We start from the raw sequence: 27,424 nt of genomic DNA, 5'->3' as shown, positions 1-27,424 counted from the left end.
GTGCTGTTAGCTGGAGCGAGCCGGCCCGGAGGTACGCATCTACGAGGAGGAGGGCGTCTTCTCTGTGCGATACGAGGCGAATGTTTCTTCTCCAGATTATTACTTCTCTATGAGGAGTCAGCAGTGAGAGCCCCGCACCACGAGCCGCGGGCAGAGCGCCTCCTATTTAACACTATGATCCACTCTACACCCGGCTTCTGAGGCGCCAAATAACTGATTGATCGTCCAATTGATTTTAGGCTTCCAGTTTCCAAAGCTTAAACTTTAATTTAAAAAATAATTGCATTCCCTGCGGCCGATCATTTCCAGGCTGCTCTCCCCGTCCGATGAGTAGAGCGCCGCCATTCAGGGGAATTATTACTTCTGTAAGCCATGGACAGATAAGTCAGCCGCGGAGGAGCAGAAACCTTCCAGAGTCAATGGTCTCCAGGAAAATACAATGTGGGGAGCAGAGACCTTGGTGAGACCCCAATTCTACGCAGAACACGTCCCCAGACTTTGTGTGGTGTCACTGTCCTCAGCCCTCTATCCTGACCATTTCTCCCAGTGATCTGTGTACATGAGCGTCCTGGCTGAATCCTGACCATTCCTCCCAGTGATCTGTGTACATGAGCGTCCGGGCTGAATCCTGACTATTCCTCCCAGTGATCTGTGTACATGAGCGTCCGGGCTGAATCCTGACCATTCCTCCCAGTGATCTGTGTACAAGAGCGTCCGGGCTGAATCCTGACCATTCCTCCCAGTGATCCGTGTACATGAGCGTCCGGGCTGAATACTGACCATTCCTCCCAGTGATCCGTGTACATGAGCGTCCGGGCTGAATACTGACCATTCCTCCCAGTGATCCGTGTACATGAGCGTCCGGGCTGAATCCTGACCATTCCTCCCAGTGATCCGTGTACATGAGCGTCCGGGAAGAATCCGGACCATTCCTCCCAGTGATCCGTGTACATGAGCGTCCGGGAAGAATCCGGACCATTCCTTCCAGTGATCTGTGTACATGAGCGTCCGGGCTGAATACTGACCATTCCTCCCAGTGATCTGTGTACATGAGCGTCCGGGCTGAATCCTGACCATTCCTCCCAGTGATCTGTGTACATTAGCGTCCGGGCTGAATCCTGACCATTCCTCCGAGTGATTTGTGTACATGAGCGTCCGGGGTGAATCCTGACCATTCCTCCCAGTGATCCGTGTACATGAGCGTCCGGGCTGAATCCTGACCATTCCTCCCAGTGATCTGTGTACATGAGCGTCCGGGCTGAATCCTGACTATTCCTCCCAGTGATTTGTGTACATGAGCGTCCGGGCTGAATCCTGACCATTCCTCCCAGTGATCCGTGTACATGAGCGTCCGGGCTGAATCCTGACCATTCCTCCCAGTGATCCGTGTACATGAGCGTCCGGGAAGAATCCGGACCATTCCTTCCAGTGATCTGTGTACATGAGCGTCCGGGCTGAATACTGACCATTCCTCCCAGTGATCTGTGTACATGAGCATCCAGGCTGAATCCTGACCATTCCTCCCAGTGATCTGTGTACATGAGCGTCCGGGCTGAATCCTGACCATTCCTTCCAGTGATCTGTGTACATGAGCGTCCGGGCTGAATCCTGACCATTCCTCCGAGTGATTTGTGTACATGAGCGTCCGGGGTGAATCCTGACCATTCCTCCCAGTGATCCGTGTACATGAGCGTCCGGGCTGAATCCTGACCATTCCTCCCAGTGATCTGTGTACATGAGCGTCCGGGCTGAATCCTGACTATTCCTCTCAGTGATCTGTGTACATGAGCGTCCGGGGTGAATCCTGACCATTCCTCCCAGTGATCCGTGTACATGAGCGTCCGGGCTGAATCCTGACCATTCCTCCCAGTGATCTGTGTACATGAGCGTCCGGGCTGAATCCTGACCATTCCTCCCAGTGATCTGTGTACATGAGCGTCCGGGCTGAATCCTGACCATTCCTTCCAGTGATCTGTGTACATGAGCGTCCGGGCTGAATCCTGACCATTCCTCCGAGTGATTTGTGTACATGAGCGTCCGGGGTGAATCCTGACCATTCCTCCCAGTGATCCGTGTACATGAGCGTCCGGGCTGAATCCTGACCATTCCTCCCAGTGATCTGTGTACATGAGCGTCCGGGCTGAATCCTGACTATTCCTCTCAGTGATTTGTGTACATGAGCGTCCGGGCTTAATCCTGACCATTCCTCCCAGTGATCCGTGTACATGAGCGTCCGGGCTGAATCCTGACCATTCCTCCCAGTGATCCGTGTACATGAGCGTCCGGGCTGAATCCTGACCATTCCTCCCAGTGATCCGTGTACATGAGCGTCCGGGCTGAATCCTTACCATTCCTCCCATTGATCCGTGTACATGAGCGTCCGGGCTGAATCCTGACCATTCCTCCCAGTGATCTGTGTACATGAGCATCCAGGCTGAATCCTGACCATTCCTCCCAGTGATCTGTGTACATGAGCGTCCGGGCTGAATCCTGACCATTCCTTCCAGTGATCCGTGTACATGAGCGGTCAAGATAAATCCTGACCATTCCTTCCAGTGATCTGTGTACATGAGCGTCCGGGCTGAATCCTGACCATTCCTTCCAGTGATCCGTGTACATGAGCGGTCAAGATGAATCCTGACCATTCCTTCCAGTGATCTGTGTACATGAGCGTCCTTGCTGAATCCTGACCATTCCTTCCATTGATCTGTGTACATGAGCGTCCTTGCTGAATCCTGACCATTCGTCCCAGTGATCTGTGTACATGAGCGTCCTTGCTGAATCCAGACCATTCCTCCCAGTGATCTGTGTACATGAGCGTCTGGCTGAATCCTGACTATTCCTCCCAGTGATCTGTGTACATGAGCGTCCGGGCTGAATCCTGACCATTCCTTCCATTGATCTGTGTACATGAGCGTCCGGGCTGAATCCTGACCATTCCTCCCAGTGATCTGTGTACATGAATGTCCGGGCTGAATCCTGACCATTCCTCCCAGTGATCCGTGTACATGAGCGGTCAAGATGAATCCTGACCATTCCTCCCAGTGATCTGTGTACATGGGCGTCCGGGCTGAATCCTGACCATTCCTTCCAGTGATCTGTGTACATGAGCGTCCGGGCTGAATCCTGAACATTCCTCCCAGTGATCCGTGTACATGAGCGTCCGGTCTGAATCCTGACCATTCCTTCTAGTGATCTGTGTACATGAGCGTCCGGGCTGAATCCTGACCATTCCTTCCAGTGATCTGTGTACATGAGCGTCCGGGCTGAATCCTGACCATTCCTTCCAGTGATCTGTGTACATGAGCATCCAGGCTGAATCCTGACCATTCCTCCCAGTGATCTGTGTACATGAGCGTCCGGGCTGAATCCTGACCATTCCTTCCAGTGATCCGTGTACATGAGCGGTCAGGATGAATCCTGACCATTCCTTCCAGTGATCCGTGTACATGAGCGTCCGGGCTGAATCCTGACCATTCCTTCCAGTGATCTGTGTACATGAGCGTCCGGGCTGAATCCTGAACATTCCTCCCAGTGATCCGTGTACATGAGCGTCCGGTCTGAATCCTGACCATTCCTTCCAGTGATCTGTGTACATGAGCGTCCGGGCTGAATCCTGACCATTCCTTCCAGTGATCTGTGTACATGAGCATCCAGGCTGAATCCTGACCATTCCTCCCAGTGATCTGTGTACATGAGCGTCCGGGCTGAATCCTGACCATTCCTTCCAGTGATCCGTGTACATGAGCGTCCGGGCTGAATCCTGACCATTCCTTCCAGTGATCCGTGTACATGAGCGGTCAAGATGAATCCTGACCATTCCTTCCAGTGATCTGTGTACATGAGCGTCCGGGCTGAATCCTGACCATTCCTTCCATTGATCTGTGTACATGAGCGTCCTTGCTGAATCCTGACCATTCCTCCCAGTGATCTGTGTACATGAGCGTCCTTGCTGAATCCAGACCATTCCTCCCAGTGATCTGTGTACATGAGCGTCTGGCTGAATCCTGACCATTCCTCCCAGTGATCTGTGTACATGAGCGTCCGGGCTGAATCCTGACCATTCCTTCCAGTGATCTGTGTACATGAGCATCCGGGCTGAATCCTGACCATTCCTCCCAGTGATCTGTGTACATGAGCGTCCGGGCTGAATCCTGACCATTCCTCCCAGTGATCTGTGTACATGAGCGTCCGGGATGAATCCTGACCATTCCTCCCAGTGATCTGTGTACATGAGCGTCCGGGCTGAATCCTGACCATTCCTTCCAGTGATCCGTGTACATGAGCGTCCGGGCTGAATCCTGACCATTCCTCCCAGTGATCTGTGTACATGAGCGGTCAAGATGAATCCTGACCATTCCTCCCAGTGATCTGTGTACATGAGCGTCCGGGCTGAATCCTGACCTTTCCTCCCAGTGATCTGTGTACATGAGCGTCCGGGCTGAATCCAGACCATTCCTCCCATTGATCTGTGTACATGAGAGTCCTTGCTGAATCCTGACCATTCCTTCCAGTGATCCGTGTACATGAGCGGTCAAGATGAATCCTGACCATTCCTTCCAGTGATCCGTGTACATGAGCGTCCGGGCTGAATACTGACCATTCCTCCCAGTGATCTGTGTACATGAGCGTCCGGGCTGAATCCTGACCATTCCTTCCAGTGATCCGTGTACATGAGCGTCCGGGCTGAATACTGACCATTCCTCCCAGTGATCTGTGTACATGAGCGTCCGGGCTGAATCCTGACCATTCCTTCCAGTGATCCGTGTACATGAGCGTCCGGGCTGAATCCTGACCATTCCTCCCAGTGATCTGTGTACATGAGCATCCAGGCTGAATCCTGACCATTCCTCCCAGTGATCCGTGTACATGAGCGTCTGGGCTGAATCCTGACCATACCTTCCAGTGATCTGTGTACATGAGCGTCCGGGCTGAATCCTGACCATTCCTCCCAGTGATCTGTGTACCTGAGCGTCCGGGCTGAATCCTGACCATTCCTTCCATTGATCTGTGTACATGAGCGTCCTGGCTGAATCCTGACCATTCCTCCCAGTGATCCGTGTACCTGAGCGTCCGGGCTGAATCCTGACCATTCCTTCCAGTGATCCGTGTACATGAGCGTCCGGGCTGAATCCTGACCATTCCTCCCAGTGATCTGTGTACCTGAGCGTCCGGGCTGAATCCAGACCATTCCTTCCATTGATCTGTGTACATGAGTGTCCGGGCTGAATCCTGACCATTCCTCCCAGTGATCTGTGTACCTGAGCGTCCTTGCTGAATCCTGACCATTCCTCCCAGTGATCTGTGTACTGGTCTCATCTTTGCATTCAGTGAGAATCTCAGCATGTTCTATATTGTGCGTGTTTCACGAAGCCCTGGCCCCGTAGAAATGAATGGTTTCCGGATGCAGTGCATTTTTGACTGATGGTTGCTATGAGATGTAAATAGTTTTTCTTCATGCGCGTGAAAAGCGTATGCAATCCGGACGGAAAAACCGCACACACTGAATGCAATCACAGAAAAAACTGACTGATCTTGCATGGAAAACCGTTAGATCCTTACACAATCCGTATCGTCCGTGTGAAAAATGTGGTCTTTAGGGCCCCCTCCGTCATCAGGTCAGACTGTGACCTCTGTGACCCTCCTGGCATTTAGAGAGAATGAATGAATATGTTTTAGCAGTGTTGGTAGCACGGATGTGACTCGGAGTGACCCCGTCTCATTGATAGCAATTTAAGCTTTGTAGTAGACTTCATATATTGCAATTCCTCAACATCTCTGCAGACTTTCAATCATTCATGGTCCATACCTTGCTGTACCCGATGGTGTGAGCATACGGAGCGCGGTGGTTCCCTCTATTGTGCAATACTGAGGTCTGGAGAACCAGGATCACTTGTTACTTTGTTACTATCCCTTCTTGATGATTTTGATTGTTTTTTGCTGCCTTCTCTTGTATCTCTCAGTGAATATCAGTATTATGGTTTCCATTCATCTATCTAGGTATTTGCTACAATTGTATCCAGACTAGACAGTCCTCTGTGATTCTAGTCTGATACATTTTTACCTGCGCTGATACATTGTAACAAGCTATCAGGACAGGGGAGATCTCCTTACTGATGAGTATATCTCACAGAGGAGTTATGGACTGGATACATTCTAACAAACCCTCTGCTGTGAGAAGTATTAGGCTACTTTCACACTAGCGTTTTTTTGCGGGATCCGGCAGGGCTCAGCAAAAACGCTTCCGTTACTGATAATACAACCGTCTGCATCCGTTATAAACGGATCCGGTTGTATTATCTCTGACATGGCCAAGATGGATCCGTCATGAGCTCCTTCGAAAGTCAATGGGGGACGGATCCGTTTTCTATTGTGTCAGACGGAGCGGAAAGCAATCCGCAGCACGCTGCTCTCCGGTATGAGAACGGAACGGAATGCATTTCGGAAAGATCTGTTCTGTTCAGTTACTTTTTGTCCCCATTGACAATGAATGGGGACAAAACGAAAGTGTTTTTTTCCGGTATTGAGATCCTATGGCTATGACGGATCTTAATACCGAAAAAAGAAATGCTAGTGGGAAAGTAGCCTTAGATGGGAGAAGGTAAACAGATGCTCCTATTCACTGACAACAAGCAGAGCTTCATATACTGGAGGAACATTTATTGTATGTAAAGGGGGAAACAGTTCCGGACCATTTGCCATCCGTTATTAGTCGGGGAATTACAATTAGAAAGTGAAACTTCTGGGGACATCATTGTAATTAAGTTGTAGCAACCAATGGAGATGATAAATCTGCGCAGTCGGGCCGACCACTCACTAACATCTTCTGGGTTTGGGCTTCACAGGCTTCCGCTGGCGAGTGTCTCCCCCAATAGAATGAACCCCACTGGTTCTGATGAATACTTTCAAAGCTTGAACCATGCAGAACAGACCTTCCGCAAGATGGAGAGCTACCTCCAGCAGAAGCAGCTGTGCGACGTCCTCCTGATTGCCGGAAACTACAAAATCCCAGCGCACAGGTAGGAAACCAGCGCCTGTAGGGCTGCAAAATATAATAATAGGCCCATCCGGACCTTGGTACCACATAAGTGTTATACCTGGCACATAGCAGGCGGGGGTCCTGTAAATCCCTTCGAGCCTCTCATTTTTGGATTCCAGATGTCTTTATGATATGTAAAATGATAAATTCACATGAAGCTCCCGTCTAACGCAGTCTCTGCAATAATAATTATAATGCAGACTATACAGATGTAGCAAACTTTACTGCTTACTGCACTTACACTGCTGCAGCCATTCTCTGGCCTCAGCAGTGATGTATCCCCAAGCAGCATGTAACTGCCGGTCTACTGAATGCACTTTTGTTTCTTAATTTAATCAATCTCCCAGTCCTCATTAAAATTTGTTTTGGGGTTGGACATCCCCTTTAAGGTGGTGTCAGACTGGGGCACCTTTAGTCCAGTAGGGGCCCATATTTAGGTGCATCTCCTTCTGCAATCAGTCATCTCCTCTGATTCCTGTCAGTGAGGCTGTCCGATGATGGACCTCTTAAGTCCTATTACACCTGAGCATTAGAAGGGCCCCTGTATCCGTCCTGCCCTAATAACATCCCATGATCCAAGGACTGCAATATACCGCCATATGGCAGCACTTTATATTAATGCAATGCCATCTGATGGCCGCAAGATTGAAATATTCATTAAAATGGATTTCATTATCATAATTAGGATTAGGATTTATTTTTCATATTCATTTTACATGGCGCCAACATATCCCGCAGTCCTTTACATGTTACCATTGGAGCTCACAATCTAAATCCCAAATTAGCCGGTCTGTATGTTTTTGGAATGTGAGAGGGAAATGGAGGAAGCTGCTGCAAACGCGAGGAGGACGCACAAGCTCCATGCAGATGGAGGACCCCTTGTGCAATGGTCACTGTCAGTGGAGGAGGCCAAACAGGAGCAGAAGCTTTTACAGAGAATGACCACCCTCATCATCCTCTGGAAACCATAAACTTTTGTGCATTAAGCCTCATTCACACGTCAGTGATTCTGAGCCAAAACCAGGATTGGAGCCTCCACAGACATAAGGTTTAATGGGAAGATCGGCTCCGGTTCTGTGTTTAGAGCCGCTCCTGGTTTTGGCTCAAAATCACTGACCGAACACTGACCGAACACTGACGTGTGACTGAGCCCTTAGGCTGCTTCTCTCCTGCAGGCGCGCACACAATCGCTCAGTCCTGTCAATTTCTGCCCTCAGGTTGGTTCTCAGCGCAGTTTCAGACTATTTTGCCGCTATGTTCACCAGTGATGTCCGCGAAGCTAAAGAAGAAGAGGTAAAGATGGAAGGAGTGGACCCCGATGCCCTTAAATCCCTTGTACATTATGCTTATACAGGTAGTGACCACTTGACGCCTTGTTGAAATTTTCTATACCCTTAAGGTGAAACTCGAAAAATTACAATATTGTGCAAAAGTCCATTTATTTCAGTAATACAAATTAAAAGGAATTGCATTAATGCAGCTTAAAATTAGAATTTAGTGAAAAGGTTGAATATTCTCGGCTCAAAGTATCGCCCTCTAGTCAGATAATTACTCCAGACTCCCTGAGCAAAGGGGACCTCAAAATTGTGACTTTGGGGTTTGATAAGCTGTGAGCCATAATCATCCAAATTATACCAAATAAAGGCCTGGAATGTGTCGCTTCGCCTGTGATGAGTCTCATGTTAGTGTCACCTTGTAAGTTACTGAAATGAAAGAACTTTGCTCGATATTCTAATTTTCCGAGTTTCACCTGTAGATGTGATATAAACCATGAGATTTTCTGCTCAGAATCAGAAAGCTGCAATTCAGCGTGAAGTACGTGTGTTTATAGGCAAATGTTTCTAACTCCGTTGACTTGGGATCTTCAATGGCAATCTGGTGTCATGGCTACAATGTAACATAAAGTGGATACATTAAATAGGAGACGTTTCCAGATAGACCATTACACTGAACTGGGAGGATGAACTATCATGACTTCTACTGTGCTGAGGTTCATTCAAGTCACTTCTAAGGCGACTTTCACACTAGCGTTTTTTACAGGATCCATCATGGTTCAGAAAAAAACGCTTCCGTTATTGGTAATACAACCATCTGCATCTGTTTATGAACGGATCCGGTTGTGTTATCTGTAACATCGCCAAGACGGATCCATCATGAACTCCATTGAAAGTCAATGGGGGACGGTTCCGTTTTCTATTGTGTCAGAGAAAACGTCCCTATTCACTTGCATTGTGGGTCAAGACGGATCCGTCCTCCATTCACTGCTCTCCAGTATGAGAACGGAACAGAATGCATTTTGGAGCGCTCCGTTCTGTTCCGTTACGTTTTGTCCCTATTGATAATGAATGGTGACAAAACGGAAGCGTTTTTTTTCCAGTATCGAGTCCCAATGACGGATCTCATTATCGGAAAATAGAAACGCTAGTGTGAAAGTAGCCTAGTCATTTGCCCCTAAATCTGGTAGATAAAGACCAGCTGTGTGAGAGGCTAAACTGGGTCGTGTTTCATTTGTGATGGGATTTAAAGAGAACCTGTCACCACAAAATGCATTCCAACTGCAGGGAGAAGGCACAGAGCAGAAGGAGCTGAGCTGATTGATATGTAAAGACTTAAAGGGATAAATTGCTGGATCTTTTCCCACAAAGCTCTACATCAATCTGCTCAGCTCCTCCTGCTCTATAACCTGGTGCCTGCAGATTGCACTGCATTTTGTGATGACAGATTCCCAAGGGGAAAAGTCAGAATTTCTTTTGCAACATTGTATTGACTTTGTAAATGGGGTTGTATATAGAGCCTGGGGAAACCGGGTCATTGTGGAGACAGATCCATGAGATCCCCTGGAATTACCATTATAAATGGAGTGTGAAGAGTGTAGATGAAGGCTTGGATAGAGAGCAGAGACACTCGGTGCAGAGACACTTGGTGCAGAGACACTCGGTGCAGAGACACTCGGTGCAGAGACACTTGGTGCAGAGACACTCGGTGCAGAGACACTCAGTTACATAAGAGACACTCAGTTACATAAGAGACACTCGTTGCAGAGACACTTGGTGCACAGACACTCGGTGCAGAGACACTCAGTTACATAAGAGACACTCAGTTACATAAGAGACACTCGGTGCAGAGACACTCGGTGCAGAGACACTCGATGCAGAGACACTCGGTGCAGAGACACTCGGTGCAGAGACACTCGATGCAGAGACACTCCATTACATAAGAGACAGATCCATGAGATCCCCTTGAATTACCATTACAAATGGAGTGTGAAGAGTGTAGATGAAGGCTTGGATAGAGAGCAGAGACACTCGGTGCAGAGACACTCAGTTACATAAGAGACACTCGGTGCAGAGACACTCGGTGCAGAGACACTCGATGCAGAGACACTCGGTGCAGAGACACTCGGTGCAGAGACACTCGATGCAGAGACACTCGGTGCAGAGACACTCGATGCAGAGACACTCCATTACATAAGAGACAGATCCATGAGATCCCCTTGAATTACCATTACAAATGGAGTGTGAAGAGTGTAGATGAAGGCTTGGATAGAGAGCAGAGACACTCGGTGCAGAGACACTCAGTTACATAAGAGACACTCGGTGCAGAGACACTCGGTGCAGAGACACTCGGTGCAGAGACACTCGGTGCAGAGACACTCCATTACATAAGAGACAGATCCATGAGATCCCCTTGAATTACCATTACAAATGGAGTGTGAAGAGTGTAGATGAAGGCTTGGATAGAGAGCAGAGACACTCGGTGCAGAGACACTCAGTTACATAAGAGACACTCGGTGCAGAGACACTCGGTGCAGAGACACTCGGTGCAGAGACACTCCATTACATAAGAGACAGATCCATGAGATCCCCTTGAATTACCATTACAAATGGAGTGTGAAGAGTGTAGATGAAGGCTTGGATAGAGAGCAGAGACACTCGATGCAGAGACACTCGGTGCAGAGACACTCGGTGCAGAGACACTCGGTGCAGAGACACTCGGTGCAGAGACACTCGATGCACAGACACTCGATGCACAGACACTCGATGCACAGACACTCGATGCACAGACACTCGATGCACAGACACTCGGTGCAGAGACACTCGTGCAGAGACACTCGGTGCAGAGACACTCAGTTACATAAGAGACACTCGGTGCAGAGACACTCAGTTACATAAGAGACACTCGGTGCAGAGACACTCGGTGCAGAGACACTCCATTACATAAGAGACAGCTCCATGAGACAGAAAAGCCTCGGTTGCTGTTTTTCAATCACAAGTATCTCATCCCGCTGCCGACATCACAGATTTATTTCGGATCTTGTAGGAGTCTCCCGGGACTGAACCTTTGTGGATTTATATCAGCAGAAAAGCCGCCGTCGCCCATTCATCTCTACAAGAGATTAAACAAATGGCCGCAGGAAGGCAAACCGAGCCTCAAAGCATCCGCCAAAAAAATCACAGGAGAGTCGCTCTAGTTTATGCTAAAGAATGAAAACTGAGATTGAAATTAATGAATCGCAGCCACATTATGGAGTATTACAGGAGCTCAGTACAACTCTAGATCTCCCCCCCCCCCCCTCCCCCCAACCACTGTGCAAGGTCGAAATCCCGGAAAAGTATGACGGTGCACGGAAAAGCCGCTCCGGAAATGGTCCAATACAGACAAGAGAAATCTCGCTGGAACGATTCTTTACTGGCCCGCTTCTTTAAAAAAAATCCATCAAGTGTGAATTCAGCTGCTTTGTGATGAATGCGCGACGTAGCACCTGCTGGACTTCTCCGATTAGTAAATGATACAATCCCGGAACAATAGGAAGATTGCAAGACAGAGCAGGAGGAAACTAGAATATTATACACTGCAACGACACAGCTGCACAGCAGAAATAGTCATCTACACCGCACTGAGCAAAGGAAACATGCAGCAGAGCAAAGAATGGCGGCTAGATGAGAAGACTCCCCAGATGTAAGAAAGTCCAAGACAACAGAGAAAAGAAGGGTTCAAAGCTTTATTTCAGAGAACAGGAGCATAAAACACAGAGGTTTCAGCATGAAGTCCTATGTAACACCAGAGATAACACAGTGATATCTCTCTGAGTACAGATAATGTAGTAGATGTCACCTGCAGTCCTATGTAACACCACAGATAACACAGTGATAACTCTCTGAGTACAGATAATGTAGTAGATGTCACCTGCAGTCCTATGTAACACCACAGATAACGCAGTGATAACTCTCTGAGTACAGATAATGTAGTAGATGTCACCTGCAGTCCTATGTAACACCACACATAACACAGTAATAACTCTCTGAGTACAGATAATGTAGTAGATGTCACCTGCAGTCCTATGCAACACCACACATAACACAGTAATAACTCTCTGAGTACAGATAATGTAGTAGATGTCACCTGCAGTCCTATGTAACACCATAGATAACACAGTGATAACTCTCTGAGTACAGATAATGTAGTAGATGTCACCTGCAGTCCTATGTAACACCATAGATAACACAGTGATAACGCTCTGAGTACAGATAATGTAGTAGATGTCACCTGCAGTCCTATGTAACATCACAGATAACACAGTGATAACTCTCTGTGTACAGATAATGAAGTAGATGTCACCTGCAGTCCTATGTAACACCAACGATAACACAGTGATAGCTCTGAGTACAGATAATGTAGTAGATGTCACCTGCAGTCCTATGTAACACCACAGATAACACAGTGATAACTCTCTGAGTACAGATAATATAGTAGATGTCACTTGCAGTCCTATGTAACACCACAGATAACACAGGGATAACTCTCTGAGTACAGATAATATAGTAGAAGTCACCTGCAGTCCTATGTAACACCACAGATAACACAGTGATAACGCTCTGAGTACAGATAATGTAGTAGATGTCACCTGCAGTCCTATGTAACACCACAGATAACACAGTGATAGCTCTCTGAGTACAGATAATGTAGTATAAGTCACCTGCAGTCCTATGTAACACCACAGATGACACAGTGATAGCCCTCTGAGTACAGATAATGTTGTAGATGTTACCTGCAGTCCCATGTAACACCACAGATAACACAGTGATAACTCTCTGAGTACAGATAATGTAGTAGATGTCACCTGCAGTCCTATGTAACACCACAGATAACACAGTGATAACTCTCAGAGTACAGATAATGTAGATGTCACCTGCAGTCCTATGTAACACCACAGATAACACAGTGATAACTCTCTGAGTACAGATAATGTAGTAGATGTCACCTGCAGTCCTATGTAACACCACAGATAACACAGTGATAACTCTCTGAGTACAGATAATGCAGTAGATGTCACCTGCAGTCCTATGCAACACCACACATAACACAGTAATAACTCTCTGAGTACAGATAATGTAGTAGATGTCACCTGCAGTCCTATGTAACACCATAGATAACACAGTGATAACTCTCTGAGTACAGATAATGTAGTAGATGTCACCTGCAGTCCTATGTAACACCATAGATAACACAGTGATAACGCTCTGAGTACAGATAATGTAGTAGATGTCACCTGCAGTCCTATGTAACATCACAGATAACACAGTGATAACTCTCTGTGTACAGATAATGAAGTAGATGTCACCTGCAGTCCTATGTAACACCAACGATAACACAGTGATAGCTCTGAGTACAGATAATGTAGTAGATGTCACCTGCAGTCCTATGTAACACCACAGATAACACAGTGATAACTCTCTGAGTACAGATAATATAGTAGATGTCACTTGCAGTCCTATGTAACACCACAGATAACACAGGGATAACTCTCTGAGTACAGATAATATAGTAGAAGTCACCTGCAGTCCTATGTAACACCACAGATAACACAGTGATAACGCTCTGAGTACAGATAATGTAGTAGATGTCACCTGCAGTCCTATGTAACACCACAGATAACACAGTGATAGCTCTCTGAGTACAGATAATGTAGTATAAGTCACCTGCAGTCCTATGTAACACCACAGATGACACAGTGATAGCCCTCTGAGTACAGATAATGTTGTAGATGTTACCTGCAGTCCCATGTAACACCACAGATAACACAGTGATAACTCTCTGAGTACAGATAATGTAGTAGATGTCACCTGCAGTCCTATGTAACACCACAGATAACACAGTGATAACTCTCAGAGTACAGATAATGTAGATGTCACCTGCAGTCCTATGTAACACCACAGATAACACAGTGATAACTCTCTGAGTACAGATAATGTAGTAGATGTCACCTGCAGTCCTATGTAACACCACAGATAACACACACCTAGTTTAGACTCCTTCATTTCAGCTTTGTCCTGTTTTAACCCTTCCAGGCAATACACAATAATATCCACATTTCCTCACCACTTTCTCGCCTTGCTCGGTGTCTGATCCCCCGGGTAGATTCTGAAAGGTTTTCTTCTGCCCCCCCCCCCCAGGACGACTCTCACCTTCTGCCGGATTCACACATTTCCTCTCTTATCATAAAGAGATTTTTTACACCTAGAAATTGCTGCTTCCTGTTCTCAGAGCTGAAATGATGTAGAGAAAAGGGAAGAGGTCAAAGGAAGGACCCGAGGAAAGAACATTTACACAACTCACAAACAGTTCGGGATATTTGGCTTTTGGGCGAAACGTATCGAAAACGTATAACGTTCCGGCTCCAGTGATATTATATGATGACAGTCGGGCATTTAAGTAGAAGCAGCAATGGTGATTTCCTCAACTTAGAAGCCGACCCCAGTGCTGGGTATACCGCCACAAGATGTCAGTGTCTCACCGACCCCAGTGCAGGGTATACCGCCACAAGATGTCAGTGTCTCACCGACCCCAGTGCTGGGTATACCGCCACAAGATGTCAGTGTCTCACCGACCCCAGTGCTGGGTATACCGCCACAAGATGTCAGTGTCTCACCGACCCCAGTGCTGGGTACACCTCCACAAAATGTTAGTGTCTCACCGACCCCAGTGCTGGGTATACCACCACAAGATGTCAGTGTCTCACCGACCCCAGTGCTGGGTATACCGCCACAAGATGTCAGTGTCTCACCGACCCCAGTGCTGGGTATACCGCCACAAGATGTCAGTGTCTCACCGACCCCAGTGCTGGGTACACCTCCACAAAATGTTAGTGTCTCACCGACCCCAGTGCTGGGTATACCACCACAAGATGTCAGTGTCTCACCGACCCCAGTGCTGGGTATACCGCTACAAGATGTCAGTGTCTCACAGACCACAGTGCTGGGTATACCGCCACAAGATGTCAGTGTCTCACCGACCCCAGTGCTGGGTATACTGTTATAAGATGTCAGTGTCTCACCGACCCCAGTGCTGGGTATACCGCCACAAGATGTCAGTGTCTCACCGACCCCAGTGCTGGGTATACCGCCACAAGATGTCAGTGTCTCACCGACCCCAGTGCTGGGTATACCGCCACAAAATGTCAGTGTCTCACCGACCCCCGTGCTGGGTATACCGCCACAAGATGTCAGTGTCTCACAGACCACAGTGCTGGGTATACCGCCACAAGATGTCAGTGTCTCACCGACCCCAGTGCTGGGTATACCGCCACAAGATGTCAGTGTCTCACCGACCCCAGTGCTGGGTACACCGCCACAAAATGTCAGTGTCTCAGGAACTTGTCCTGTGGCCTTGAGCACCAATTACAGCTTGACAACGACATCTCCTATTGTTCACAAGTCGCCTTATTGTCTGCTGAGGCATGGCGTCCCACTGTTCTTGAAGGGCGGCCCTCAGGTGATTGAGGTTCTGAGGTACAGAGTTACAAGCCTCTTCAGGAGACTCAGCTGATCCCATAGGTTTTCAATGGGATTCAGTTCTGGAGAAAGTGCAGGCCGCTCAATGTGAGGTCCCCAAGTCTACAGCAGCTGTTCCCTAATGATGTGACCACAATGACCGGATTAATGATGTTCTTCAGGTGGTCTGGGCTTGTCAGTGGACCATTCACAGTGTGGGGCAGTTCTGTACAGAGTAGACACACCTGCCCACACTGTGACACCACCACCACAGGCTCGTCTGGTGATAACAGTGGCTGATGCATGGTGCTCTCCTGGATGTCTCCAACATCGTTGGTGGCCATCATCTCCGCTCAGTGTGAATCGACTTTCATCAGTGAACAGCACTGAGGCCCACTGGTCCCTCGTCCAGTGTACATGCTCCCTGGCCCATGCAAGATGATGATGCCTGTGTGGTATGGTCAGGTACCCTGCAGGTTGTCTAGCTTGCAGACCACGCTGATGTAAACGGTTTCTAATGGTCTGACGTGACACTTGGGTGCCTCTCACCCTTAAATGCACCTGGAGTTGTGTGGCATTCATCATCCAGTTCAGCAGGGCATTGTTCATCAGCGTGGGATGTGGACAAAGGACGCCCACTTCTCTGCCTTTCGTGACTCTTCCAGTCTCTCTATCTCAGATACAACCTGCTGATGACTCTCTGTGACACTCTAATCGCAGGGGCCATTTCCGTCTGAGAACATCCTGCTTGAAGCCTCACAATGGCGAGGTACTGTCCATTAATTGTTAGGTGTCGTCTTGGTCTCATGATTTCACAATGTGAGCAGCATGATGAGGAGGACGGTTTAGTACCAATTCTAATTAAACAAAGAAAAGTATCCGGCGATTCAGGGATTTAGGTTCATCCTGACATTTCACCTAACGTTTTGTGAGTAGTGTATGTTAGAATGTAACAATAGTAATCACAATATCTAAGAATAACAGAAGTATCAATATGATAATAGGAATCAGGAAAGAATAGGATGTAACTAATAACAACAGCAACAGACCTATAATAATAATAATAGAATAAAGAATATTAACAGCGACATTCTTATAAAGTCACAGGCGATTCAGTAATAGTTATTTGAATTCTACATCTTCTTGATTATTGGATCTGATTCATAAAACTCCAAGCTATAGGCACTTTCTGAAGTATTGCAGGTCCTGTATCTGGATCTCCAATAGTCTGGCACTCAGTGTCTGGTTGGTGTCCTTCTCATACATTCCACATTATCAGACATTTGCTGTAATAATCCACAGGCTGTCCCTCCATCTCATAGGACTTCAGCCGTCCTTGTGGCATACATCATTTTGTGCCCTGACCGTTCTGCATCCAAGAACCAAGTATTTCCAGAGCAGATACCTGCAGGATCCTTCTCTCTTTGCTACTCAGCTCTGAGTCCTAAGTGTTGTCCAGGATTAGCTGGACACATGGCTATTTTTTTCTGAAACAGTGCCACACCAGTCCACAGGCTGTGTGTGGTATTGCAGCTCTACCCCATTTCACTTCAATAGAACTAAGGTGCAGTAACACACACAACCTGTGGGCACGTGTGGCGCTGTTACTAGAATCAGTGTTAGGTATACATATCAGCACGCTCCTGCCGTAGAGGGCACAGACCGGAGTGGCTGACACACTGTAGCAGAATAATCACAGTACAGTCCAGCACTGGATTTCCATTTCATGAGGTGAGGGCTTTAATCTGTGGATATAATGGAGGAGGCCAATTATTCATCATGCGCTCAGTGCAGCCAGATGTGGAGGCTGAGGGCAGCTGCATTCATCTGTCAGTCAGCGGCTGCCCCCTCTCCTCCGCACAGCGGCGGTCGCTGCCTTTCACTTACATTGCATCTGTGAATTAGAATGTAAAGGATGGAAGAAACCTATTGACCGGAGCAGGAAGAGGAGAAACAACACATCCAGGACGTTCTGCAACAATGTGATGGGAACCAAGCAACAGCAACAATGTATATTCATGAGCAGCATCCAAACTGCACACAACCAGTTCTCACACTATCTATCTCATATCTATCTATCTGTACAGGATAAGTAATGTATGTACACAGTGACTGCACCAGCAGAATAGTGAGTGCAGCTCTGGAGTATAATACAGGATGTAACTCAGGATCAGTACAGGATAAGTAATGTATGTACACAGTGACTGCACCAGCAGAATAGTGAGTGCAGCTCTAGAGTATAATACAGGATGTAACTCAGGATCAGTACAGGATAAGTAATGTATGTACACAGTGACTGCACCAGCAGAATAGTGAGTGCAGCTCTGGAGTATAATACAGGATGTAACTCAGGATCAGTACATGATAAGTAATGTAATGTATGTACACAGTGACTGCACCAGCAGAATAGTGAGTGCAGCTCTAGAGTATAATACAGGATGTAACTCAGGATCAGTACAGGATAAGTAATGTATGTACACAGTGACTCCACCAGCAGAATAGTGAGTGCAGCTCTGGAGTATAACACAGGATGTAGCTCAGGATCAGTACAGGATAAGTAATGTATGTACACAGTGACTCCACCAGCAGAATAGTGAGTGCAGCTCTGGGGTATAATACAGGATGTAACTCAGGATCAGTACAGGATAAGTAATGTATGTACACAGTGACTGCACCAGCAGAATAGTGAGTGCAGCTCTGGAGTATAATACAGGATGTATCTCAGGATCAGTACAGGATAAGCAATGTATGAACACAGTGACTGTACCAGCAGAATAGTGAGTGCAGCTCTGGAGTATAATACAGGATGTAACTCAGGATCAGTACAGGATAAGTAATGTATGTACACAGTGACTGCACCAGCAGAATAGTGAGTGCAGCTCTAGAGTATAATACAGGATGTAACTCAGGATCAGTACAGGATAAGTAATGTATGTACACAGTGACTGCACCAGCAGAATAGTGAGTGCAGCTCTGGAGTATAATACAGGATGTTACTCAGGATTAGTACAGCATAAGTAATGTATGTACACAGTGACTGCACCAGCAGAATAGTGAGTGCAGCTCTGGAGTATGATACAGGATGTAACTCAGAATTAGTACAGAATAAGTAATGTATGTACACAGTGACTGTACCAGCAGAATATTGAGTGCTGCTCTGGAGTATAATACAGGATGTTACTCAGGATTAGTACAGGATAAGTAATGTATGTACACAGTGACTGCACCAGCAGAATAGTGAGTGCAGCTCTGGAGTATAATACAGGATGTAACTCAGGATCAGTACAGGATAAGTAATGTATGTACACAGTGACTGTACCAGCAGAATAGTGAGTGCAGCTCTGGAGTATAATACAGGATGTTACTCAGGATTAGTACAGCATAAGTAATGTATGTACACAGTGACTGCACCAGCAGAATAGTGAGTGCAGCTCTGGAGTATGATACAGGATGTAACTCAGAATTAGTACAGAATAAGTAATGTATGTACACAGTGACTGTACCAGGAGAATATTGAGTGCTGCTCTGGAGTATAATACAGGATGTTACTCAGGATTAGTACAGGATAAGTAATGTATGTACACAGTGACTGCACCAGCAGAATAGTGAGTGCAGCTCTGGAGTATAATACAGGATGTAACTCAGGATCAGTACAGGATAAGTAATGTATGTACACATTGACTGCACCAGCAGAATAGTGAGTGCAGCTCTGGAGTATAATACAGGATGTTACTCAGGATTAGTACAGCATAAGTAATGTATGTACACAGCGACTGCACCAGCAGAATAGTGAGTGCAGCTCTGGAGTATAATACAGGATGTTACTCAGGATTAGTACAGCATAAGTAATGTGATATATGTTCATCCTGATGTTGCTGATACGATAAATGATACAAATAGATTGGAAAACAGATCCTCTTGTAAGGGTTTGCACTATAAATTGTTTCTTTTGCCCAGATTGTCCCCTTTTCTCACAGCTGCTGTTTGTAATACTGATTATTATTTTTTTAGGTATTTTAGAACTCAAGGAAGACACCATAGAGAGCTTGCTGGCCGCCGCTTGCCTTCTTCAGCTTTCCCAAGTTATAGAAGTTTGCTGTAACTTTCTTATGAAGCAGCTTCATCCCTCTAATTGCCTGGGCATTCGGTCATTTGGGGATGCACAAGGCTGCGTGGAGCTCCTGCGGGTGGCTCACAGTTACACTATGGTAAGATTCCTAGAACTTCTATACAATGAAACAGAAGTCAGCTGTGTGCCAGTATTGTGTATGAAGGGTTTTTCCACCTGCTTGATTCTGTTTTCTGTACAGGGTGGGACCCCCGTGGGGTCAGTTATGATCTCATTTAGGTCATTGGTCTCTTTCAACAGTAGGTTTGTGGTGCTCAGTAAATTAATATGTCACAGTCAAGCAGAGCATGTCAATTACAATAAAAAAAGTTTAGAATATGATAAGGGAAGATTTGCACTTACTGTCAGTGAATGGAAACAGTCTTGAAATTAGAGGCGGTAGCCCATTACTCACCTAGTTGTGCTCATGCAGCTGAAGGTTTTTATTTGAATGTTTTAGTAACCTACATAGAGCAGTGGCAGACATGGCTTGTTACAATGTAACAGTAAGAATGTTCCTTGGGGTCCAGGACAGGAAACATTTCTGCTGCTGTATTTAGTTCACAGTTTATTGCCCCAATCTGCAGTCAATAAATAAGATTAGCTCAGGACATCCTATATTTATGTTTGGAATGTAAATAAATCTTCGCATTCACTGACAGCAAGCATTAGAAAGAATCGGTATGTTTCATTTATACAGTGACTTACAGAAGACAGGATGATGTTAAGTAAACATTTTTTTTCCTGGGTTCTTAAAAGGTCATGAATCTGACCTAGGAAATGTCAAGAAGCCTTTAAACAAGGACATTCAGGCAGTAAGGACCCCGCTACATGGCGCCGATACCCTGGGACCCTGTACATGGAGGAGCATGGGGGAAGGGGGGGGATGTGGAGCCCCTGACACCAAGGATGGACATACAAATACCATCGGAAACATCTACAGCACATCCTGCCTCCTCCTTGACCTCCATTATAAAGGCAGGAAGTGAAATCCTTTTGGAAAGCATGAAAATAGTCACTTGTATCAGACACAAACATCAGACCCCAGGAGATAGCAGACAGGAAGCCGCAGCACATCTCCACAGCCGCAGCACATCTCCACAGCCGCAGACTCGCTCCAGACATCTGCCTGTTTGTCTTTCTAAATTAGCAGCTTTTCAAAAACACAAGAAAAAAAGAGACGTCCAACACTGCTGGACACAGAGACAAGGAACACAATATGCAGTCCTATGTAACACCACAGATAACACAGTGATAAGTCTCTGAGTACAGATAATGTAGTAGATGTCACCTGCAGTCCTATGTAACACCACAGATAACACAGTGATAAGTCTCTGAGTACAGATAATGTAGAAGATGTCACCTGCAGTCCTATGTAACACCACAGATAACACAGTGATAACTCTGAGTGCATATAATGTACATGTCACCTGCAGTCCTATGTAACACCACAGATAACACAGTGATAGCTCTCTGAGTACAGATAATGTAGTAGATGTCACCTGCAGTCCTATGTAACACCTCAGATAACACAGTGATAACTCTCTGAGCACAGATAATGTAGTAGATGTCACCTGCAGTCCTATGTAACACCACAGATAACACAGTGATAGCTCTCTGAGTACAGATAATGTAGTCAATGTCATCTGCAGTCCTATGTAACATCACAGATAACACAGTGATAACTATCTGAGCACAGCTAATGTAGTAGATGTCACCTGCAGTCCTATGTAACACCACAGATGACACAGTGATAGCTCTCTGAGTACAGATAATGTAGTAGATGTCACCTGCAGTCCTATGTAACACCACAGATAACACAGTAATGACTCTCTGAGTACAGATAATGTAGTAGATGTCACCTGCAGTCCTATGTAACACCTCAGATAACACAGTGATAACTCTCTGAGCACAGATAATGTAGTAGATGTCACCTGCAGTCCTATGTAACACCACAGATAACACAGTGATAGCTCTCTGAGTACAGATAATGTAGTCGATGTCATCTGCAGTCCTATGTAACACCACAGATAACACGGTGATAATTCTCTGACTACAGATAATGTAGTATATGTCACCTGCAGTCCTATGTAACATCACAGATAACACAGTGATAGCTCTCTGAGTACAGATAATGTAGTAGAAGTCACCTGCAGTCCTATGTAACACCTCAGATGACACAGTGATAGCCCTCTGAGTACAGATAATGTTGTAGATGTCACCTGCAGTCCTATGTAACACCACAGATAACACAATGATAACTCAGAGTGCATATAATGTAGATCTCGCCTGCAGTCCTATGTAACACCACAGATAACAGTGATAACTCTCTGAGTACAGATAATGTAGTTTACATTGCTTGCAGTCCTATGTAACCCTCCATTCTTCTAAGACAGGACTTACGCCTCGGAGGGGCTGGGGTCGTATTAAGACTGTGTGAAGCCGATCTAAAGGGCATTAATAAAGAAAACCTTCCTCCGTCCCCAGACAGAACTGAACGTTTCCTGGATATTCCAGTTCAGAAACTGAGAAAACTTTGTTTCCATTCCCTGAAATGTCACAAGGAGATTCAGTAAAACATTTAATACCAAGATGACATTTGAGAAATTACACGAGACGCGGAGCGCCAATTCCATGTTTTCCCGGATTACCGTTCACCAAGAAGATTCTGCTAAAACTCGTCTCTTAATATTTATGTCAAATATTATAAAACAGAGAAAAGACGCCGTAAGATCTGCCTTCCCTCATTTCCGCGGCACCATCATCATCATCATCCGCAGGCACACAATCAGAGATTTCTTCTGGAGCTCTTTTCAAAAGTGGCAAGAAAAAAAAAGGAAGGGTTAAGTAGGAAAATGGCCCAAATTTAGCACAAATCTACACCTGCTCGAAGCAAGCAGACATTCTGCTGTGGTTTTGTAGACACTACTGCCTCCTATCTACTCAGTGTTACATTTATGTAGCCTTGCTTGTACTTGACATAAGACAGAGAAAAAGCAATGCTTCTGAATACAGAAAAAATGATATATTTACAGTGCACAACAATAGCATAATTATCTTATTATTACTTTTACATTACCTATTGTATTAATACAGTTACATTCCATAGACTGCATTCAGTGATTTCATTTACATTTAGGTCAAAGGAATAAGAACAAAGCCAGGAATTAATAATTTAAATTTAAATTGAAACAAAGACTCTATAAAGCGAGAAGAATGTTGCAAAAAAAAAAAAGTAACAATGTAACAGCAGAGAGTGATTATAGAGAGAGCGGCTGTGAATCTTATCTCTGGGGTAAAGGATGCCCTGCGGGCAGCTGGCAGAGAGGGATGACGTTCAGATAGACGTCACCTATAATATGTGATGTGTCGTGTAAAGCGCCATCAACAAACCAACAGTGGAAAAAAGACAAAGGAGCTGACAATGGGATAGTCCGGGGGATGCAAGAATGAACTACATAATGATATAAAGGATTACATTATTCATCTCTGAAATCCTGTAATGTGCTACAATGAAAATAGCAAAGAAAGAGGGGAGGGAAGGGGGGGGCAATACTGAGTGTTAGGCTTCATTCACACATACGTGGATTTTTACGGACCATGAAAACCTGTCCTGCCGTCCTGCTGAGTGAATGAGCACACAGCGTCATTAGTTGCTGTGACGCTGTGCGCTTCGTGCTGCCGCCGCTGTGCACTGGAGCACTTGTATGATCTATATGAGTGTATTACTGTACAGCGGCGGCGACACGAAGCGAACGGCGTCATAGCAACCAAGGACGCCGTGTACTCGTGCACTCAGCAGGACGGGTTTTCATGGACAGTGGTCCGTGAAAATACACGTATGTGTGAAAGAGGCCTTATACTTAGCTTCACCAATAATACAAAATATAATTACTATAATACTGCTCCTATGTACAAGAATATAACTGCTATAATACTGCTTCTATGTACAAGAATATAACTACTATAATACTGCTCCTATGTACAAGAATATAACTACTATAATACTGCCTCCTATGTACAAGAATATAACTACTATAATACTGCCTCCTATGTACAGGAATATAACTACTATAATACTGCTCCTATGTACAAGAATATAACTACTATAATACTGCTCCTATGTACAAGAATATAACTACTATAATACTGCTCCTATGTACAAGAATATAACTACTATAATACTGCCTCCTATGTACAGGAATATAACTACTATAATACTGCTCCTATGTACAAGAATATAACTACTATAATACTGCTCCTATGTACAAGAATATAACTACTATAATACTGCTCCTATGTACAAGAATATAACTACTATAATACTGCTCTTATGTACAAGAATATAACTACTATAATACTGCTCATATGTACAAGAATATAACTACTATAATACTTCTCCTATGTACAAGAATATAACTACTATAATACTTCTCCTATGTACAAGAATATAACTACTATAATACTGCTCTTATGTACAAGAATATAACTACTATAATACTTCTCCTATGTACAAGAATATAACTACTATAATACTGCTCTTATGTACAAGAATATAACTACTATAATACTGCTCCTATATACAAGAATATAACTACTATAATACTGCTCCTATGTACAAGAATATAACTACTATAATACTGCTCCTATGTACAAGAATATAACTACTATAATACTGCTCCTATGTACAAGAATATAACTACTATAATACTGCTCTTATGTACAAGAATATAACTACTATAATACTGCTCCTATGTACAAGAATATAACTACTATAATACTTCTCCTATGTACAGGAATATAACTACTATAATACTGCTCCTATGTACAAGAATATAACTACTATAATACTGCTCCTATATACAAGAATATAACTACTATAATACTGCTCCTATATACAAGAATATAACTACTATAATACTGCCTCCTATATACAAGAATATAACTACTATAATACTGCCTCCTATGTACAAGAATATAACTACTATAATACTGCCTCCTATGTACAAGAATATAACTACTATAATACTGCTCCTATATACAAGAATATAACTACTATAATACTGCCTCCTATATACAAGAATATAACTACTATAATACTGCTCCTATATACAAGAATATAACTACTATAATACTGCTCCTATGTACAAGAATATAACTGCTATAATACTGCTCCTATGTAGAAGAATATAACTACTATAATACTGCTCATATGTACAAGAATATAACTACTATAATACTTCTCCTATGTACAGGAATATAACTACTATAATACTGCCTGCTCTGTACAAGAAAATAACTGCTATAATATTGCCCCTATATACAGGAATATAACTACTATAATACTTCTCCTATGTACAGGAATATAACTACTATAATACTGCCTCCTATGTACAAGAATATAACTACTATAATACTGCTCCTATGTACAAGAATATAACTACTATAATACTGCCTCCTATGTACAAGAATATAACTACTATAATACTGCTCCTATGTACAAGAATATAACTACTATACTGCTGCCCCTATGTACAAGAATATAACTACTATAATACTGCCTCCTATGTACAAGAATATAACTACTATAATACTGCCTCCTAGCTGTGAGGACGTGTGTCAGTAGCTCTCCTGAGGCTTTGGATGTCTGGAGAAAGCCCAGGGCGGGGTCACTCTGGGTGGGGATGCTCCCCAAGCAAGGCCCAGGCTCCAAGGCCTATTCTGGGAAATAATTCCCAGACCTCTCACTCCATGGATAATTATCCAGAAGTTTCTTTGGAAGGAAGGAATGTTCCGAGTGTTGCCAGTCCCAGTGCAGCAGGAAGCAAAGATGAAAAGAAAATGTTTGAAGTAAAGAAGGAGACATCACTGAGTAAGACCATGGCTCAGGTGTGCAATCCACCCCACCCGCAGGCAGACAGAGGAGAACATCCCTGGAGAAGCAGACCATGCAGGAGAATCTGCAGCAGCCTGTCCTGATACGGTCTGACCGCACACGTGACGGGAGTGGGAACAGCGCAAAAGTCGCCAACACGACAGATGAGACCAGAGGGAATACTGAAGGAAGGCTTCATGGGGCCACAAGTGCAGTTACTGAGAAGAACCAGGGGCCCAGTCCCCAATCTGGAGATAGTGACCTCGCAGCAGTGACCACGGCTGCACCAAGTCCAGTGCAAGGACCAAGCAGAGGGACGCCTGTAAGGAGCCATTCTGTGAGTACACAACCCCCCAATACTCAGCGTGCACCAGAACTATGTCTGGCCGAGCGGATCCCAGCTCTGGTCAAGAGACTAGAAACATTAAAAAGGACAAAACTACAGCTGCAGAAACAGATAGATTGTGTCTATAAGCTAAAGGCAGCAAACCCCAACAATCAGGTTGTCCATGACAAGAAGCTGAGCTCCCTCGCTGTGCAGCTCGCTGAGACTGTGCAGGACATGGAGGCTGTACTGGAGCAGATGGGACCAGTCGCTGAATCCTTCAGGAACCAGCAAAGACTTGAGGGACATGGGGGAAGACCTGCGCCAGAACCATCTCCATCTAAACCCAAGTCTCCAACCTGTCCAGATGACACCCAGCAGGCCTGTGCAAGACCAGTCCTCAGACCAGCCAGCTTCCCTTTTGAGAAAGGGAATTTGTACAGAGAAGTGGGAGAAAGTGTCCAGCAACAGCAAAGACCTGCAGAGACTCCTCAAAAGGTACCACAAGTCCCAGCGGTTTGTATTGTGAAGCAGGACTATGGACTCAAGCCAGAAGGTAACTCTGCAGTAGCAGTGCAGTCACCACAAGCCCTGGGGGGCAGTAGAGAGCAGCAGGACTGTGGACTCTCGCCTGAAGGTAACTCTGCAGTAGCAGTGCAGTCACCACAAGCCCTGGGGGGCAGTAGAGAGCAGCAGGACTGTGGACTCTCGCCTGAAGGTGACTCTGCAGTAGCAGTGCAGTCACCACAAGCCCTGGGGGGCAGTAGAGAGCAGCAGGACTGTGGACTCTTGCCTGAAGGTAACTCTGCAGTAGCAGAGCAGTCACCACAAGCCCTGGGGGGCAGTAGAGAGCAGCAGGACTGTGGACTCTCGCCTGAAGGTAACTCTGCAGTAGCAGTGCAGTCACCACTAGCCCTGGGGGGCAGTAGAGAGCAGCAGGACTGTGGGCTCTCGCCTGAAGGTAACTCTGCAGTAGCAGTGCAGTCACCACTAGCCCTGGGGGGCAGTAGAGAGCAGCAGGACTGTGGGCTCTCGCCTGAAGGTAACTCTGCAGTAGCAGTGCAGTCACCACAAGCCCTGGGGGGCAGTAGAGAGCAGCAGGACTGTGGGCTCTCGCCTGAAGGTGACTCTGCAGTAGCAGTGCAGTCACCACAAGCCCTGGGGGGCAGTAGAGAGCAGCAGGACTGTGGACTCTCGCCTGAAGGTAACTCTGCAGTAGCAGTGCAGTCACCACTAGCCCTGGGGGGCAGTAGAGAGCAGCAGGACTGTGCACTCTTGCCTGAAGGTAACTCTGCAGTAGCAGTGC

General features: G+C 45.7%; 1 protein-coding gene across 1 annotated transcript in view; it reads left to right on the top strand.

Annotated features, from left to right (window-relative positions):
• The window catches only part of KLHL4 (kelch like family member 4), a 206,746-nt gene that overhangs the window by 97,695 nt on the left and 81,627 nt on the right, over window positions 1–27,424 (top strand). The window contains exons 2-4 of the mRNA XM_040442447.1: window positions 6,846–7,019; window positions 8,257–8,393; window positions 19,822–20,018. Coding sequence (XP_040298381.1) covers window positions 6,846–7,019; window positions 8,257–8,393; window positions 19,822–20,018 — 508 coding nt within the window. The remainder of the gene's footprint in view (window positions 1–6,845; window positions 7,020–8,256; window positions 8,394–19,821; window positions 20,019–27,424) is intronic.

Source organism: Bufo bufo, chromosome 8 (genome assembly GCF_905171765.1).
Source record: "Bufo bufo chromosome 8, aBufBuf1.1, whole genome shotgun sequence".
In the NCBI taxonomy this organism is placed as follows: domain Eukaryota; kingdom Metazoa; phylum Chordata; class Amphibia; order Anura; family Bufonidae; genus Bufo; species Bufo bufo.
The sequence above is the reverse complement of the archived record's forward strand: the minus strand, read 5'-3'. Positions and strand labels throughout refer to the sequence as shown.